General features: G+C 43.7%; 1 protein-coding gene across 1 annotated transcript in view; it reads right to left on the reverse strand.

The window, feature by feature from the left end:
- Window positions 1-16,599, reverse strand: part of TENM4 (teneurin transmembrane protein 4) — a 334,278-nt gene that overhangs the window by 151,575 nt on the left and 166,104 nt on the right. The window contains exon 8 of the mRNA XM_065729933.1: window positions 14,415-14,625. Within this exon, the coding sequence (XP_065586005.1) occupies window positions 14,415-14,625 (211 nt within the window). The remainder of the gene's footprint in view (window positions 1-14,414; window positions 14,626-16,599) is intronic.

Genomic DNA, 16,599 nt, shown 5'->3' on the forward strand with positions numbered 1-16,599 from the left:
ACAAATACCAGTGAAAAACTACCAATCAAGCACAGTAAAGGCCAACCTCTACTTTTCAATCCATTCTTATTCTGTAAGCTGTTACAAGTAATTATATCGATATTTTTCAATCCATACAAAACTCCATGTGGCATTTTATGAATGACACCATGGGAATTGCTTCAGAGAATCATGACAATGATTTGTTTTGTTTTTAAGAGTTAAAGTTCACTGTGAGACCACGACAATCCTTTCTTAGAAAGAGATAAATGTTCCCTGTTTTCAGTCTGACTCCCACAGCTTTCTCTTGAGTTCCAAATCTCTGAAATAATCAGATTGCCACCAGCTGGGAAGGGCAAAGATTGTAAATTGGAAGGTTAAGCATGCATGATGCTTTCACATGATTTTTCTATAAGGTCGAAATAGAAGTTTGAAAATGCAGCTTCCTTGCCATCTTCCAACAACAAACAGCAGGAGGAGCAAACCTCCTGGAAGCAAACAACTCACGCTGGGGATAGATGAGCAAAACCCAAGGCGGTGTGGCTTCGGATGGAGACTGCAGAAGCAATGTCGTATGGAAGTAATTGTCCTGCCAGCTTCTAAATCTAATTAGCAACTGAAAAAACAAGTCATATCCTGAATAAATACTGTAAACATGCAGATCTCTGCTGAGAGAAGGAGCGAGTGACATAATGAGACATGCTATTTGCAGACCCACACTGTCATCCGGGAGAACAGCTTTGTCTGAGGCACGCAGGTAATTCCTCACCCCTGTCCAGCCTATGCTCACTCCAGAGAAGTAAGACTGCTTAGGTTAATAGAAATGAGAGATGGAAGGGGTGATGGCAGGCAGGGAGGGGATTTCCTCCTCTGCTCTTCCCTTGTGAGGCCCCATTTGCAGTACTGGATCCTGGCCTGGGGCCCCGAGCATAAGAGGGATGTGGAGAAGTTGGAAAGGGTCCAGAGGCAGGACATGAAGATGCTCAGAGGGCTGGAGCACCTCTCATATAAAGAAAGGTTAAGGGAACTGGGCTTGTTTACCTTGGAGAAGAGAAGGCTCTGGGGAGACCTCACAGTGGCCTTCCAGTACTTGAAGGGAGCATATAAACAGGAGGGGGAGCGACTTTTTACATGGTCTGATAGTGATAGGACAAGGGGGAATGGGTTTAAGCCAAAAGAGGAGAAATTTAGGTTAGATGTTAAGTGGAAATTCTTTACTCAGAGGGTGGTGAGGCTTTGGCACTGCTGCCCACAGAGCTGTGGGTGCCCCATCTCTGGAGGAGCTGAAGTTCAGGCTGGATGGGGCTCTGTGCAGCCTGAGCCAGTGGGGGACAACCAGCCCATGGCAGAGGTTGGAACTGGATGATTTTGAAGGTCCTTTTCAACCTAAACCATTCTGTGATTCTATAAGTGTGAAACTTAGATTTCTCCAAGTGAAAAACCCTTCTGAAGTACTCTTTAAGGAGCTTTAATCATCAAAGAGGAAAACAGATCATGGTCTGGAGCAAAACAGCGTGCACCACGTTGACTTGCAGCTGACCATTCTTTGGGATTTTTGCTGCTTTCTCCACTTTTTGGTATGAGTGATCTCACAGCTGGTGGATCCTTAAGGTAAAGTTGGCTGAAATCTTTCCCTCACTGCTTGCTTTCCCAGTGCAATCACCAATAACCCTGTGAGAAGCTATAAACTGGCATGATGCTGCCCATACCCACAATTAGATTTCACGTTATACTATCTGTTACTTAATGACATCAACAAGCTCAATAGAAAATTGCTAATTGCTACCATTCCCATATTTTCAGGCTGGTAATCACAGACAAACACACTGTGTGTTTGATATCACAAACCTGTGGCAGCGACAGAGCTCCCTGGATAATGGTCTGGGCTTACTGTTACCCACGTGGATTAATGGGATCCATGTGAAATATAATAAAAATATTAAGACAGACAAATTGTTGACCTCTTGATGGACTTCTCTTTTAGATACTTACCACCATGCTTGGCAGCCAGTGGTACAGGCACTTCAACAGACACCCGCCTTATTTATTTACTATGCAACACCCAACTTAATAGCTTGGTTCTGTATCTTTGGGCCAGAGGCCAAGGCAGATGTTTGCCTGACACCAAATCCTATTAGAGGCTGCAGTAACACAATTGTGTGTTAAAGCTAAATATTTTATAGCCTACACTTGCCACCACGCATCATCATTCCCTAGGCATTTAAAGGGAATGATCAAGGCCAAGAAAAAATAGTTATCTGGCTGGCAATTGAAGACAGTAGCTTTCCTGGGAGTTAATAAGCACCAGGACAGCTTTCTAAGAACTGATTAAAGTGGGATGTGATTGTATGAATTCAAACATAACCACCTCCTTTGACAACCTCAAGGAGCTGATCTGGGACTGGCACCATTTGGTGGCAAAAATGGAGGAACAGCACTGCACTAGAGAAATTGTACTTCAATGAATTGGTGTTAATAGCAGTCTTTGGTACAGAGGTTCAAGAATATCGAACTTGTTTGGCTCATGAGAAAGCAAAATATGAGAAGACAGATGAAAATAAAAGAGAAGGGGTTCTTTTATTTTTAATTTATTTATGTATTATTTATGCTGTTTGGCCTCTTCGGTGAGTAGTCCACTCCGCCTCTGCATGAAGAAAAATCTTTTGCTTTGTGCTGGTGAGAAAATAAACGAAACTGCAGGGCCTGAAGTTGCCATATCTACAAAATAAAAGTCTTTCCTTATAACCTTTCACCCTTACACAGATGATTTCTGACTGTCTATTCTTTGACTAGTCACGTTTCCCCAGCTAAGGAAGATGCGTTGCGATGCAGGTGGAGCAGGTAATTAGACCCCACAGCTCCCATCTGACCTTGAAATCCCCTGTGTGAGCCTCAGCAGTGCAAAGGGCCCCTGAGCAGAGCACAGCATCCCTCTCACACTGCAATGAATTACATCTCATGGGAGGGTGAAGGACTCCACATCACTTCACCTTACCCTGTGCTGCTGCACCGGATCAGCTTTAGCAAGCCACATGCTATTTTTCTTAGACCCAGTGCTTGTCCAGGATAAAGCTGTCACTTGCAAGCTCACTGTAATAATGTCTCTCCTTCACAAGAATGCTCCCTGTCACTGCCCTGACTATATTAGCAGTAATTTGAATAGGAAGTCAGGCAGTACAACATGAAAGGCAAGGAAGATTCTGAAGCTCTGTGAACACAAGCTAGCATTTAATTTACTTCCCAGTTGCAGAGCTTGCAGCCTTGTTTATTTTACAAAGAAATGATCCTACTCGATTGGATTTCACTGCAGGGTAGGTAGGATTCTAAGCCAGAGAACTGTCACCTGCTCCTGTAATCGTGATAACAATGCCAAGAGAGACATGGAGGTGAGAAGGGATAAAACATGCTTCAGGTATCTGAAACATCAAATTTGACATTTTGAGCCAAATTAAAAAGTAAAAAATAAAAAAGTCTCTGAAAACAAAGAAAATGTGGAAATGTTGGGCCCACTGTGCTCTTGCTCCTCCTCTTCCTTTCTGAGCAGAAATGTGAAAGGACTGATTCCTTCTCGTGGTGCATCCTCACCTGCTGAGATTTCGATTTTTTTGCTCCATTTCTGTTTTATAGGGCTTTTATATTTCTAGCTCAAGTAATCCACACCTGGCAGCCAGGGATGTGATAGTCTTGACAGCATCATGGAAACTCACTCATTATTTTTGAGTGCTCTTTCACAGTTTCCTCTTCTGTAGGGCACCTAGTGCGATGCTGATACTGCTAATGCCACTTGATGTTGTGCCAAGTTTTGACTATTCTTTTCTTTTCCTGATGGCTGGGAAGTCTGTTTTAATTAAAAATCCATCCAGATAACCCTGTTTTGCTCTCATATCCCAAAGGAACTGTAACCTTCACATGGAAGTATCAGGATGCTGCATTAGGAGAAGGGGAACAGGCAGGCAGTCCTTTTACACAACTCCTTCAGTCAATCCAGGCTCTGGAAAGTCAGAGCGAAGTACAATAATCACAGTATCCAATAGCACCCCTATCACTTATTCTCCCCCTATCACTTAAAGAAAGACATTTCCAACAGCAGATATCATACATCTCCATCACTGTACAGCGTAAAACTCACCAGCAGTGCCTCTGGAGTCTGGGTTGTTTTAAAAGGTGATGGTGAAGCACTAAAAGTTTGGCATTCAGCATCACTTTGAGTTGCTTGCTGAAACCATCAAGATCTGCTGACTCTGCCAAATTTGACAGCACATCATGTGAGCACAATTTCCCTTGAGATGTCTGCACTTCTGTTTCTATGGCCTGGCTTGAGACATCCATCCAGGTTCTCCAGCAGCCCCGACACAATAACATCAGTCTTTCTCACACTATTTCAAGTACATTCAACTCCAAACCCAGCTGCAAGTACTACAATAGCAGCCTTGAAGGGACTATTTTTGAACTTCTGTTCTGGAGAAAGTGGGACCAAGTGGGAATAGTGTGGGGAGTAAATAATGAGGAGAACAAGCCTGCTTGCTTCAGAAGCCTCTACCACATTTGGCCTGAATTTGGTTTCCCCTTGGAGAGAGAGCTTTATCTCACCGGTTCATTCCTTTCTCTTACTGCTTCCTTTTTAAGAAATCTTTCCAGTGCAGAATGCCTTAGAATATAAAGCTATCAGATGGTTGAAAGCAGAAGTGTAATGGGATTTCAAAAGCACTTGGGCATCGCTCTGTGTATACTACCATTTAAGTTAATGGTAAAATCTCCTTTGACTTCACTGGGATCAGAATAAAGGCACCTTTTAGAAAAGCCCACTAATGTATTTCTGCAGTTCTTAGCAATATACAGAGAACACTGTTTTCTTCCCTGAGAATGTGAGCAATGCTGAAAGCATGAAAGGAGCAGTGAAAAAAAGTTCTCACAGAATTGCCTATTGACCATCTCAAAAAAAAAAAAAAGCCCTTTCTCTTTAGTCACTTCAAATGTGTCACAGGTTAGAAGTTAGGTGGGGAAAAATGTCAGTGGATGATTTTAAAGAGACTAGCCCTTGGACTGAAGCTGTCTTCTTCCTCCTTCTAAGATGCACCTTAAAAGAACAGCAACTTCAGTGTCTACCTCATACCACAGGGCTGTGGAGATCTAGAAATAACCTTGTGAAAGTTCCCTTTTCTTCCTAGCTTTTCCTCTTTGCAGCTGTAATATTTTTAAACCTGAATTTCTCTCCAGTAAGTGAAACTCTCAGATCCCCAATTTGCCCAGGGGAATGCAAGGAAATTTTTTTCTCTTTTTTTGTTCCTTCCTACTCCCATAAATTGTTACAAATGAATACAGGAAACAACAATTATTCAGCCTTCAGGGTTCAACTTCTGGAGCTGCACTAGCAAGCTGGAAGTTACTTTGTGCTCAGTACATTAGAATTTCTGCTATTGCAGCTCGGGGCAAGGCTAAAGCTGGCCTTGAGTTTAATTTTAAATGATGTTATATGTTGGTGAACTGTAAGGAAAAGAATGCAAACCAGTCTTGCATACACGCAAAAAGGATCTCAAACGTGAACACATTTGGTCAAAACAAATGCCCCCAAACCCTGGCAATATTATCAGTTTGAATGCACTGAAGACTTAAGTTTCGTTTCATGTTGAAGTCTTTAGCAAATGTGACTGTCCTGAAAAACAGGGATGCATCAGGTGAGGTTCAAGCATCAGGTGTTATAGGCACACCTTCAAGTGTGATGTCCAGGGCTACCTGAACCTCCTCTGACACAACTTAAGGCCGTTACCTCTTGTCCTATCACTGTCACCTGGGAGAGAAGGTGATCCCCACTTCATCACAACCTCCTTTCAAGGAGTTCTGAAAGCGATGAGGTGTCCCCTGATCCTCTTCTACTCCAGACTGAATAATCCCAGTTCCCTCATCCATCCCTGATGAGACCTGCGCTCCAGACCCCTCACAGCTCCACTGCACTTGCTCTTGTGTAAGCTCATCCCATTGGGCTCAGCTTCATGGACCCACGAAGGTCCCTCTGTAGAGCCTTCCTACCCTCAGACAGTTCAGCACTTCCTCCCAGCTTGGTGCCATCTGCATATTCACTAAAGGTGAACTCAATCTCTTGGTCTAGATCATCAATAAAGACAATAAACAGGCTCAGCCCCAATACCGACCCCACAGAGATGCCCTTGATTCCCTTACAAGCTTGTGCACAGGTAACTGCCAGAGAAAAAGCAGAGTGCACAGCTCTGTTCCTGCCTATAGCTGACTTGCTGCACAGACCTGGTCAAGGCATGCTCCCTCACAGAGCCCCCAGCAAGCCTCGGAGCCAGGAATCAGTTTAACCTAATTTATTTAACTCTCTTTCTGAGACTGTTGTAGCACTTAGATAAAGAAAGCAGCCACACATCTAATACACAGAGCAGCTGTTATCATTTTAAAAGTCAACATATGCCAGGAGTTACTGCACAGACCGTGTCCGCGTCCCCGCCGGCCTCCGTGTGAAAAGGGAGATTGGTGACTCCTGAGGTGCCGAGGTTGTTGGCTGCTGTTCTCTCATGTGGTCAATTAAACACGTGCACGTAAATAAGCTTCAGTACAGCCCTTTGGAAAACGAAGTCTTAAAATAGCCTGCTGGAGCACAGAAAGGGTTCTCGCTTTGTTTGCCAAAAGTGGACGTGTAACTCCCACCACTTATTACTGGGCTTTAGCAGGGGAGCGTTCATGGAAAGGAAAGTCTGCACAGAGCCTCCCCAGCAGCTCAGGAATACGAGGCAGGGATAAAACAAGCTCTGCTTGCATTAGCCTGCAGACTGGGGTGCATGGAAAGAGCTATATACAAAAGTGCAAAAACGAAAACCATATGCGCCGCTTTACACGTTTCTCCAGAAACCCTCTGCTACCACTGTATGCCAGGTCACTGTTCTGACACAAATGAACCAAAAAAGGGACAGAAAGAACAGAAAGAAAAGAAAAGGCTTTAACTTCAGTATTAAATAAACCCTTCCCTGACCCTAAAACTGAAGTAATTACCCCAGTCAATAAACCTTTTGTGCAAGCTCTTGTTGGATCGAGAGAACTTGCTGCCTGCAAACAGCACCCAGACAGCAAGTGCAAGGCTACCACCAGCCCAGCTAAACACACATGTAAGAAAAGCTTTTCAAAATGACAAATCTACTCTTTTTATTTTCTATTTTTTCCTATTAAATTGAAGCTTGATCAAAGCCAGATAAAACTGGATCACCGGAGACGTTCAGACACCCAACTTCTACTGAAGTGAATGCTTACTGGCACCCAAACAAGTTTTACAAACACAGCCTAATCTCTTCTATACAACAATATAAATGCAAATACGTGTCTGCTCATCTCTCCTTTTTTTTTTCCCCATCCAAAATGATCACCTGTAGTCATTTAGCTCTATTGAAAAGAGGGACGTACCTATACAAACTAAAATTAGAAAAGAAAAAAAACGAGAACAACACAAAAGCCAAAACAAAACAACAAGTAAAAGCTGAAGAATAATGCTAAATGAATGATTCCATCCCTGCTTTAATTTAAACTACTTTACACACTTAAAATTTATGCTGCTAGCTTTTTCTTGCAGGGCATCAATGAAGAAATATGCTGTCTTAGGAAAGAGCAGTGGTGGAAGATTTCACAGCCAAGCGTCTGACCTTTACAGGCTTCTTATTATTTAATTATCTTTGAGATGTGTCCCTAATTTCTCCTTTATTAGAGATGCCTAAAGTCTTGAACAGAAGAATCCTGAAATAATAATTTTGGCTGCCATGAAGGCTTGGGAAGCAAGATAATTATGTAAGAACTGTTTTAGACACTTGCAGAGAGGAAAAGGTCACCACAAATAACATCTAGATTTGAAACCAGTAGTCTGACTCCAGCAAACAAAAACCCCTGAACATGGGGCTTTTATAAACCAGTGCAAAAGACTTCACCACCTCATTTCAGGCTACAGGTTTTTATTTTAATAAGCTCTATAAAGATTAGTTTAACACATATGGCTGCAAAATGTCTCCAATCATGCTACTTCACTTGTTTGGAGAGGGGAACTCCCACAAAGCTTAGAGTTCACTCGTTTCCATCTCCCAGGGCAATGTCCTACCTACAGGGCTGGGACAGGTTTGACCGTGATGGAGTTGGAAGCCTGCTGTCTTCTTGCCATCCTTCTGCACAGACCAACCCCCTCTCACCAAAGGGCCTCATCCTGTGGCCAAGTGGAAGACTTGCCATAGAATCATAGAACCAATGAGGTTGGAAAAGACTACTAAGATCATATAGCCCAATAATCACCACCACACCCATTAACCATGCTCCCCATTGCCACTTCTCCACAGTTCTTGATCAGCTCCAGGGATGGGGACTCCACAACTTCCCTGTGCACATGGCTCAAAGCTATCTATATGTAAACCATGGAATCATAGAATATCCCAACATGGAAAGTGCCCACAAGGACCGACATGTACAACTTCTGAGTAAGTTTTCAGTCAAGCAGAGCTGCCATTCATGAGACCAAACTCGTAAGAAAAATAAGGTAGAGTCACAACCTAGCAAAGACTCATAAATGCCCTTACTGCCTCTTAGCTGAACTGAGCGCATGGTTTCTAAGCTACCTGTGACCTACAAACTTTACCACAGTCAGAGAAGCTTAGTAAAAGTATGGAAAGAGGGGCTATAAGAAAGAAGGGGACTGACTTGTGAGCAGGGTCGGTTGTGATGGAACAAAGGAAATGGCTTCAAACTAAAAGAGGAGAGATTTAGACTGGATATTAGGAAAATGTTTTTTACAGTAAGAGTGACAAGCCACTGGAACAGGTTGCAAAGAGGTGGTGGATGTCCTACCTCTGGAGACACCCAAGGCCAGACTGGACAGGGCTTTAAGCACCTGATGGAGCTGTAGGTGCCCCTGTTCAATGCAGGGGAGTCAGACTAGAAGGCTTTTAAAGGTCCCATCGAACTCAAATGACTCTATGAGTCTATGAAAAGCTAACCGAAGCCAAAGAGCATGAAAGAAACCATCAAAAAAGGATGCTGGCAACAAGAGAGTCATCAAAAAAGGCACTGACCATCTGATGGAGCGTCTGTCAAGCAAGGGCTTGTAATGGGACACAGAGAGCTGAAGGCAAAAAGCTATTTGCAGAGCATGCAAAGCTCTGCTGTTATGTTGCAGAAGAGAGATCGATAACCTCAAAAGTGAAGTTGCGATTTTCCTCCCTGCCAAGGCTCTCATATATCACTACATTTTTATTTCTTTTTCAGTGCAAAGCAGGAGCCCGAAGAAGGAAAGGGTTTTGAGTCGGGGAAGGCAGAAGCTATTCATTGACTGCAGAGGGCTATCACAGGGCACTCTGTGGAACAGGGGACGGGGGGCAAGGTGATCATGGGATGAGGTGACCACACTCACACAGTGGATGAGAACAACACCACTGGTAACCGAGCACCTCCACGGAGCAGCTGGATTCCCATTAACAGGTGAAGGGTCCTGATTTGGCCAAGTACTTGCTCAGTTTTCAGCACATGCCTGCTCCTTTGTTAGATATACTCACAGGATATGTGCAGAAAAGGGTGACTTGGACATTTTAGCCACTCTTCCTGAACTGTACATGAGGGGGTTAAGTACATTAACTAGGGAACTAGCTAAGGGAAAGCATAAGCCAGAGCGGATCACACCCCATGCCTGCACATTCTCCTCAGTATTTACATGAGATCAATTTAGACTTTCCCAGATGTTAGCAAAGCAAGTGTAAATAAAGTGAATGGCTTTGAGACTTCAGTGGACAATGCCTGGGAATCCGCGCTGAACTGGGAGTTTAAGTCAGAATACACACGTGTAGAGAATGTAAAGGAAGCAAACCTGAGTTACCCAGCCTTATCCTTTTCCCTCTGATAACGAGAAGCCAAATACTGAGGTACTTTTAGAGCTGTTCTGGTCCCCTCTCACACAACCTTGTCCTCTTGGAGAGGATCCAGTCCCAAGCTTGCCTGTGCCCTGTAATTCCTTCGCTCTTCCCCAGGCTCGGTCCCGCTGAGAACCCACAGGTATCCTCCATGTGTGTGAGCTGTACGAGGGCTGTGATACTTTAGGCTAATGCAGGAGGGGAGCTTGCCCTTTGATGTGCAGTGTAAAGCACTGTATGTGCTGGCAGCCCCTTATAAATAACACTGCCAGCTTGCTTGTGCTTTGATGGAGGAAAGTACTTACAGCAGCTTTCTTACGGATAGTGGAGGGGGCGGGAGGAACGACGGGTCTTATCCTAAACTTAAGCACTGTCTCCTGCAGAAGATGAAAGTGAGACAAAACCTTGCATGCTACCACGGGTGCTGTACATGTGTTCCTGCTGCTCGCTGGGTGACACGATGGCAAACAGACGCTCACTCCTCAGACAGCTGATGCTGTTTCTCCTTTTGATTTCTCCGTGGCTGCGTGCAGCCAAACCTGAGCTTGGCAGTAACAGCTGCTGGAAGACTTTTTCTCTCCAGCTCCGGAGATGTTTGCAGCCTCTCAGATGTTTCTTACTCCTCCTGAGCAGATTTCGGCCAAATCTCTGTCTCAGATGTGCTGATTCCAGCTGATTCCTCAGCCCGCTATCCTGCTCTGCTCACACCAGATTGTTGGGAACAAATCATCACTATCGGGGAGAACTGAATCCACAAACACTTTGCAGAGAAGTGTTGTCATCAGAAATTTCAGAAAGTGCTCCCAGTGTCATTTACAAACAAAGTTCAATGTATTATTGAGAGACTTTGACTGTCTTGTTCTCATAATGCCTTGTGTTGTCATTTGGAAGAATGGGGTATAAATGTGTTATTAAAAAACAAGAACTTTCCTAGAATGTCCTTATTTCCCTCCACCCGAATTCCCTGTTGTGTAGAAGAATAATCTGTGACAGGCATTACACACGGTGCTCTCCCCAGGTTCACAAGCAATAGCACGTAACAGGCACACATTTTGACACCACATAACTCTGCAACCTTGATGGTTCCACATCCTTCTAGAAAACAGGCTCAACTGTCATCTCTTGCCCTTACAATCAGAGCTAATGTTCCTGAGTGGATTTAGTTATAGCTATATCAGATTCCAAAGCAGTATGATGGACAACCTCACTGTTTATGAAATTATACGGGCTATCAAACTGGGAATACACCTGCTTTACTCCATTTTTCTCTGGTTTTCACTAGGATAATGGAAGTCCCAATCATTCCAGACTAGCACTGCACGCTAATTTTACTTGATCTTGTCAAGCAGAGCCCGCAGTGATTTTACTGGCTCTGAAGGGTTTGGTCTGTTAGAACAGAGCACATAAACTTGGAAAATCAGCATCCTTACTATTCAACATTGTATTGCTGAAGTGAAAGCTGCTGCCCTTGACTCAGGCGAGTCCTTGCTCACAGTGGAGGAATGACTGTACAGTATGGCGTTATGCACTTATTCTGATTCCCATTATCAATCCTGCGCTTTCTCCTTTTATTCATGATTATTAATTCATGCTTAATGTGTTTTCCCCACAGTTCTATCACCCTCGCAGCATCTCTGGGGAAATGTCACTCCCCTCACACGAGCAGCTGAAGCATGAACTTAGGTTGGGTCACAATTAGCACATCAATCAGAGCCCAGGACTTTCAGGCCTCTGCTGACATCACCGGATCCTTCTTCTCCCTGCATCCCAGCCATACCTTTCAAACACACTCACGCTGCAAGTGCTCCAGCTGCACAATAATAAAGAGAGATTTTTCTATGCGCTCCTGCCACAGAAATCAAATGAAACAGCAGCTTGCCTCTGACAGCCAACACAGCTCTGCAGGCTCCTCACCCCACGCAGATCGAAGGGTTCCCATCAGGTGTGTCTTGATTTATTTGTTTGGCACTGCCACATTAAACCCTGGTTCATAAACACACTGTCAGGTTGTTGTATTGTCTTTACCTTGGCACCGGCAAAAATCCTAATACTACCGTCCACCAGTGTGGATTGACTTAAAATGCAGCAGCTTTGTCTTGGCAGACCTCATGCACACACTGGAAAGGCTCTGAAGCAACGCAACGCATTTTCACACAACACCTGCCCTGACTATTTTTAAACAAGCTGCTGAAATCTAGGTTAAGGGGAAAGGTGCTAACCCGTTAAGGATGGTAGGTGAGGATAATAATTTAGGATAATTTAGGGTAATAATTGGGATAATTTAGGTTAGACGTTAGGAAGAAATTCCTCGCTCAGAGGGCAGTGAGGCCCTGGCACTGGTGCCCAGAGAGCTGTGGGAGCCCCATCCCTGGAGGTGCCCAAGGCCAGGTTGGATGGGGCATGGGCAGACCGAGCTGGTGGGGGGCAACCACAGCAGGGACTGGGGCTGAGTGAGCTTCCAACCCTTCCAACCTTCCAACCCTTAGTCCCTTCCAACCCAAGCCACTCTGTGACTCTATGATTTTTATCATACTTCTATAATTGCTGAACAAATTTGGCCAAATTCTACACAAGAAGGCCCTTCTTTATCTAATTGTTTTGCTTATTTCAAAATGAGTGGGTTTTCCTGTAAGCAGTTTTTCCTGTACACAATAGCTTCGTGTTGCTATACGACTGCCAAGCGATGCCCACATGTGAAATAAGGCTCTCTTTTATTCTATAGCCAAAAAAAAACCAAACCCAAAAAACAAAAAAATACACTCCCTTCTGCTGAAAGACAGAATGATTCAAGGGCAACAGGGAATCTATCACAGGCTGTTCTGCTTATCACATGGTCACAAAGGTAGGGCAGAGTGTAAACAAAACAATATTGCCTTACAGACAATCTGACATGCTTCTCACCCACGCTGCTCCCCCACTGCTCAAAGACAGGTTAAGGATGTTTTGCCTTTTTTTCCCCGATGTTAGTGCAATGAGGCAGGGAGAGAAGTCTGGCTGGAAGCTCATTTCGCATCGCTTTGAAAACAAACATGTAGAGGCTGTGCTTTAAAGACGTTTTCTTCTGCGAGAGCCTTACTGATTTCCTTTGCTGGGGAACTTTAAAGTGGAGAAATTCATGCTCAGAAGGGTATCTTGAGGATGCTCTGGGCTGAAGGTGGTCAGTACAGGGCTCAGTTCCCAGCACTGCTGTGTAGCAAAGTGAATTTGCCCAGGGAGGTGGTGGAGTCACCAGCCCCACAGGTGATCATGAACTGTGGAGATGTGGCACTGAGGGCATGGTCAGTGGGCACGGTGGGATGGGTTGGGGTTGGACTTGGGGACCTTAGAAGTCTTTCCCAATCTTAACGACTCCGTAATAATAACTGAAAGTAAATCTGTATTCTACAGAGAAAGACTTCCGTTTCCTAAACTAATGTGTAACTGTTTCTGGTGTTGCTTAACTGTGAACAGCATAAAACATGTGAAGTTCCAGCTTTTAAATTTAACACAGCACTGCTTCCACTTCTTGCATTAGGTAAACTTCAGCATTTAAAGTGAATATTGGGATCTTAATGATGGCTTTAATAAGACCGAAACTTTTAATTAACCTGCCAAGACAAATTACAGCCCGTAGCTCTTAGGCAACTATTGCAGACAGCTGAGACTCAACACCAATACTTCTCTGGAAAGAGGGATTAATGGCAGCTTTGGACTGAGTTTGCTTTCTTTAGCAATGAAAAAAAAAACATCCATTAAACAATCACTGTGGCTGGAAGAAAGCTGAGCACGAGTTTTATGGAGCAATCTTTGAATTACAACCAAACGAATCTGGGGATATGAAAAGGTTCAGCGGGCGAGTCAAATTTAAAATTAAATACTACTGAGTCAGAAACACATTCTGCTGTTTATGGAGTGAAGTAAGAACACGTGGTGTGCCCAAGCACACTAGCAGCCTGAAGGCAGCATCCTGCCTGCAACGGACAGCAGCTCATCAGGGGACTTACTGCCAGAGCAGCCCAGAAACCTGTTAATCTATACTTCTTAAGAAATCTGAGCTTCTTTCTGTTAGCAAGGAGAATTAGAGATTGACGGTGTTGTGGTCCCTACGACCAAACCATGCTGGTTTTAACCTCAGCACTTTGCCTGAGCTCCTACTGCAGTGATTTGGGCAGCGCTTAAAGGCAGGGCTGCCACGCAAAACTGCTGCACAGTGCACCACTCTGTGCTCTTCAATCATTCCTCTACCTCTGCTTCAGGAAGAATAAACTAAAAAAAAAATAAATATATATCACACTGAGCAACTAAATAAAAAATAAGATCAAAGGAAAAGTGAAGCAGGGAATTTCAAGCTTGTAATCCAACTCTGGCACCGGGTGGAATCGTGTTCCGGATATAGTTATACAAAATACTTACATGCTATTTAGGGCCTTACAGCACTCAGCCAGTTGCTGAATACATCCTCGAAAAACATTCAGTCCAAAACCACACAAAGCTGCCATGCAATATGAGTACGTGCATTAACACCTGGCCTGAAGGCAGACGGTTTGGAACAAACCAGGAAACGCTTACCAATGGCAGTGGTAAGGAAAGAAACCACTTCTGACTCCTTGCCATCATTGTAGAAGGCCAAATGCCATATGCCTGAATCCAAGTACTGGATAAACCCCGTCTCGTGGCTGGACAAGGGCACAAAGGCTCTGTGCAGTCGCTGAGGTCCTTCCAAGCCTCTCGCCTCCTGGGTCAGCAGGCGTCTCCCATCGAGGAGCTCGACAAAGTCAAACTGAAATACAAGAAAGAGTGATGTCTGTGTGCATTTCAGGCTTCCTCAAGCTGTTTCAGGAAGGAGAAACAAGCATTTTGCATCAGATAATAGAAATGTACATAGGCAGACACATCGTAAGCAGTGTTTTCTCTGTCTTTCCAAGTCAGTAGTGCTCCTAGATCACCTGCAACCGTCCATCTCCCACCAATATTTCCCCACTAAACCATGTCCCTCAGTATGTAATACACAGAGAATGAGGATATGAATGTATTTCCCTGTAATTAGAACAAGAAATAATCTTCATTTAGAATGCGATTTGGGGCATACTGACTGCACTGACACTGTTCAGGAGCCATGGAGATGGGGCAATGGGGAAAGTGGTCAGTGGGCAGGGTGGGATGGGTGGGGCTGCATTTGAGGATCTCAGAGGTCTTTTCCAACCTTAATGATTCTATGATTCTTTTCTAAAACTGAGGTCCAGGGAATGTGGCCAAGCACAGTACACATAAGAAACTACCCAGAAGCTCATCTGTTACAAAGGCATGCAGCAACAGGACGAGATTTAAACGGGACCAGGGTAGATTTAGACTAGATATTAGGAAGAAATTATTTACTGTGTCCAGTGAGGATGTGGATGTTCTCTCCCTGGAAGCACTCAAGGCCAGGATGGATGGGGCTGTGAATAAGCTGGTCTAGAGGGAGGTGTCCCTGCCTGTAGCAGGGGGTTGGGACTATGTGATCTTAAAGGTCCCTTCCAACCCAAACCATTCTATGATTCCATGATTTTCTTTGTGTCTTAGTTAATATGACAGAAATAAATTACTTAGCCTAAATGGATAGTTTGCCAGAGCTGCTTTTGGTTATCAAGAGAAAGATGAGTGTAAATCAGAGAAGGATTTTCTAAGTAAATTCTGTCATATTTCATAATTTTATTTGACAGAAATATTTTCTTCGGTGAGCAACATTTCTTTCCTTAAATCAATATCAGAGGTGGTTAAAAGATCATAGTTGATGAAAAACAGATAAAGTAATGTAAAAAAAGTCCCACTTACAGGATGGCTTTCAGAAATCTTCCTCCAAAGAACTTTCTTTTTTTTTCCCCCAAGGTAACTTCAGGTGAACAATCACTTCCATTTTGCTATTAGGATTATAACCACCTTTTGTTCTCTACTTGAGTAACACTGCACTGACTTTCTGCAATAATTGTGTTTTGTCTGATGATATATTAATGGGACAAGTCAGGAACAATCCTAGCAGACATCACAGTTATTAACTGAGCATTATCTAATCTGACTCTTCTCTTGTGGTGGGTGAATAGAGCATTTTGTGAGCAGAACTCAGCAGCCAAGGCACAGCCTGGCTTCTCTGTTCCCCAGCTCCCCTTGCCTCCACCTCGCTCAATCAGATAACTTGTCGTTCCTGGCAGGTGCAAGGAAAACAAAAACACCACCTGTTTTTGGACCAGCACATGTTGCTGTGCTAAATGTCTGCACATGTTGGCTGAACACAACAGCATTTAGGCTCCTTATCCCTGCTGAATTTACACACCACGTGGGCGTTTCTCTTGCACTATTAGGTTTCCTGATGTGGTCTTCAAAGTCCACTGAGATAAGGACTTGTTGAGGTTTTCTCTCTTCTGCAGTTGTTGCTAGGTCATTTCCATCTCTTTCTTGAGATGAAAGCTAGATTTGACCTACCTTGTAGATCAAAAGACAGAATTTGTCACAAGGGTATTTCTCATTACTGCATTTTAATTATTCATTTCCTTGAAACAAAACTTTGCTTTATTTATGCTTTCTTACTCCGTTTCAGCATGTAGATCATTCAGATTTTGTGCTTCAGTACCTTTTAGTTCATAGGTTCATAGGTTCATAAGGTTGGAAAGGACCTACAAGATCATCTAGTCCAACCATCCTCCTATCACTATCCCTACCCAACTACTAAATCAAATTCCTATTAATCTTATAAATCAAATCCCTAGTAATCTGCACT

Source organism: Cyrtonyx montezumae, unplaced genomic scaffold (genome assembly GCF_038088225.1).
Source record: "Cyrtonyx montezumae isolate F1298 unplaced genomic scaffold, pur_monq_1.0 scaffold_12, whole genome shotgun sequence".
Lineage (NCBI taxonomy): Eukaryota > Metazoa > Chordata > Aves > Galliformes > Odontophoridae > Cyrtonyx > Cyrtonyx montezumae.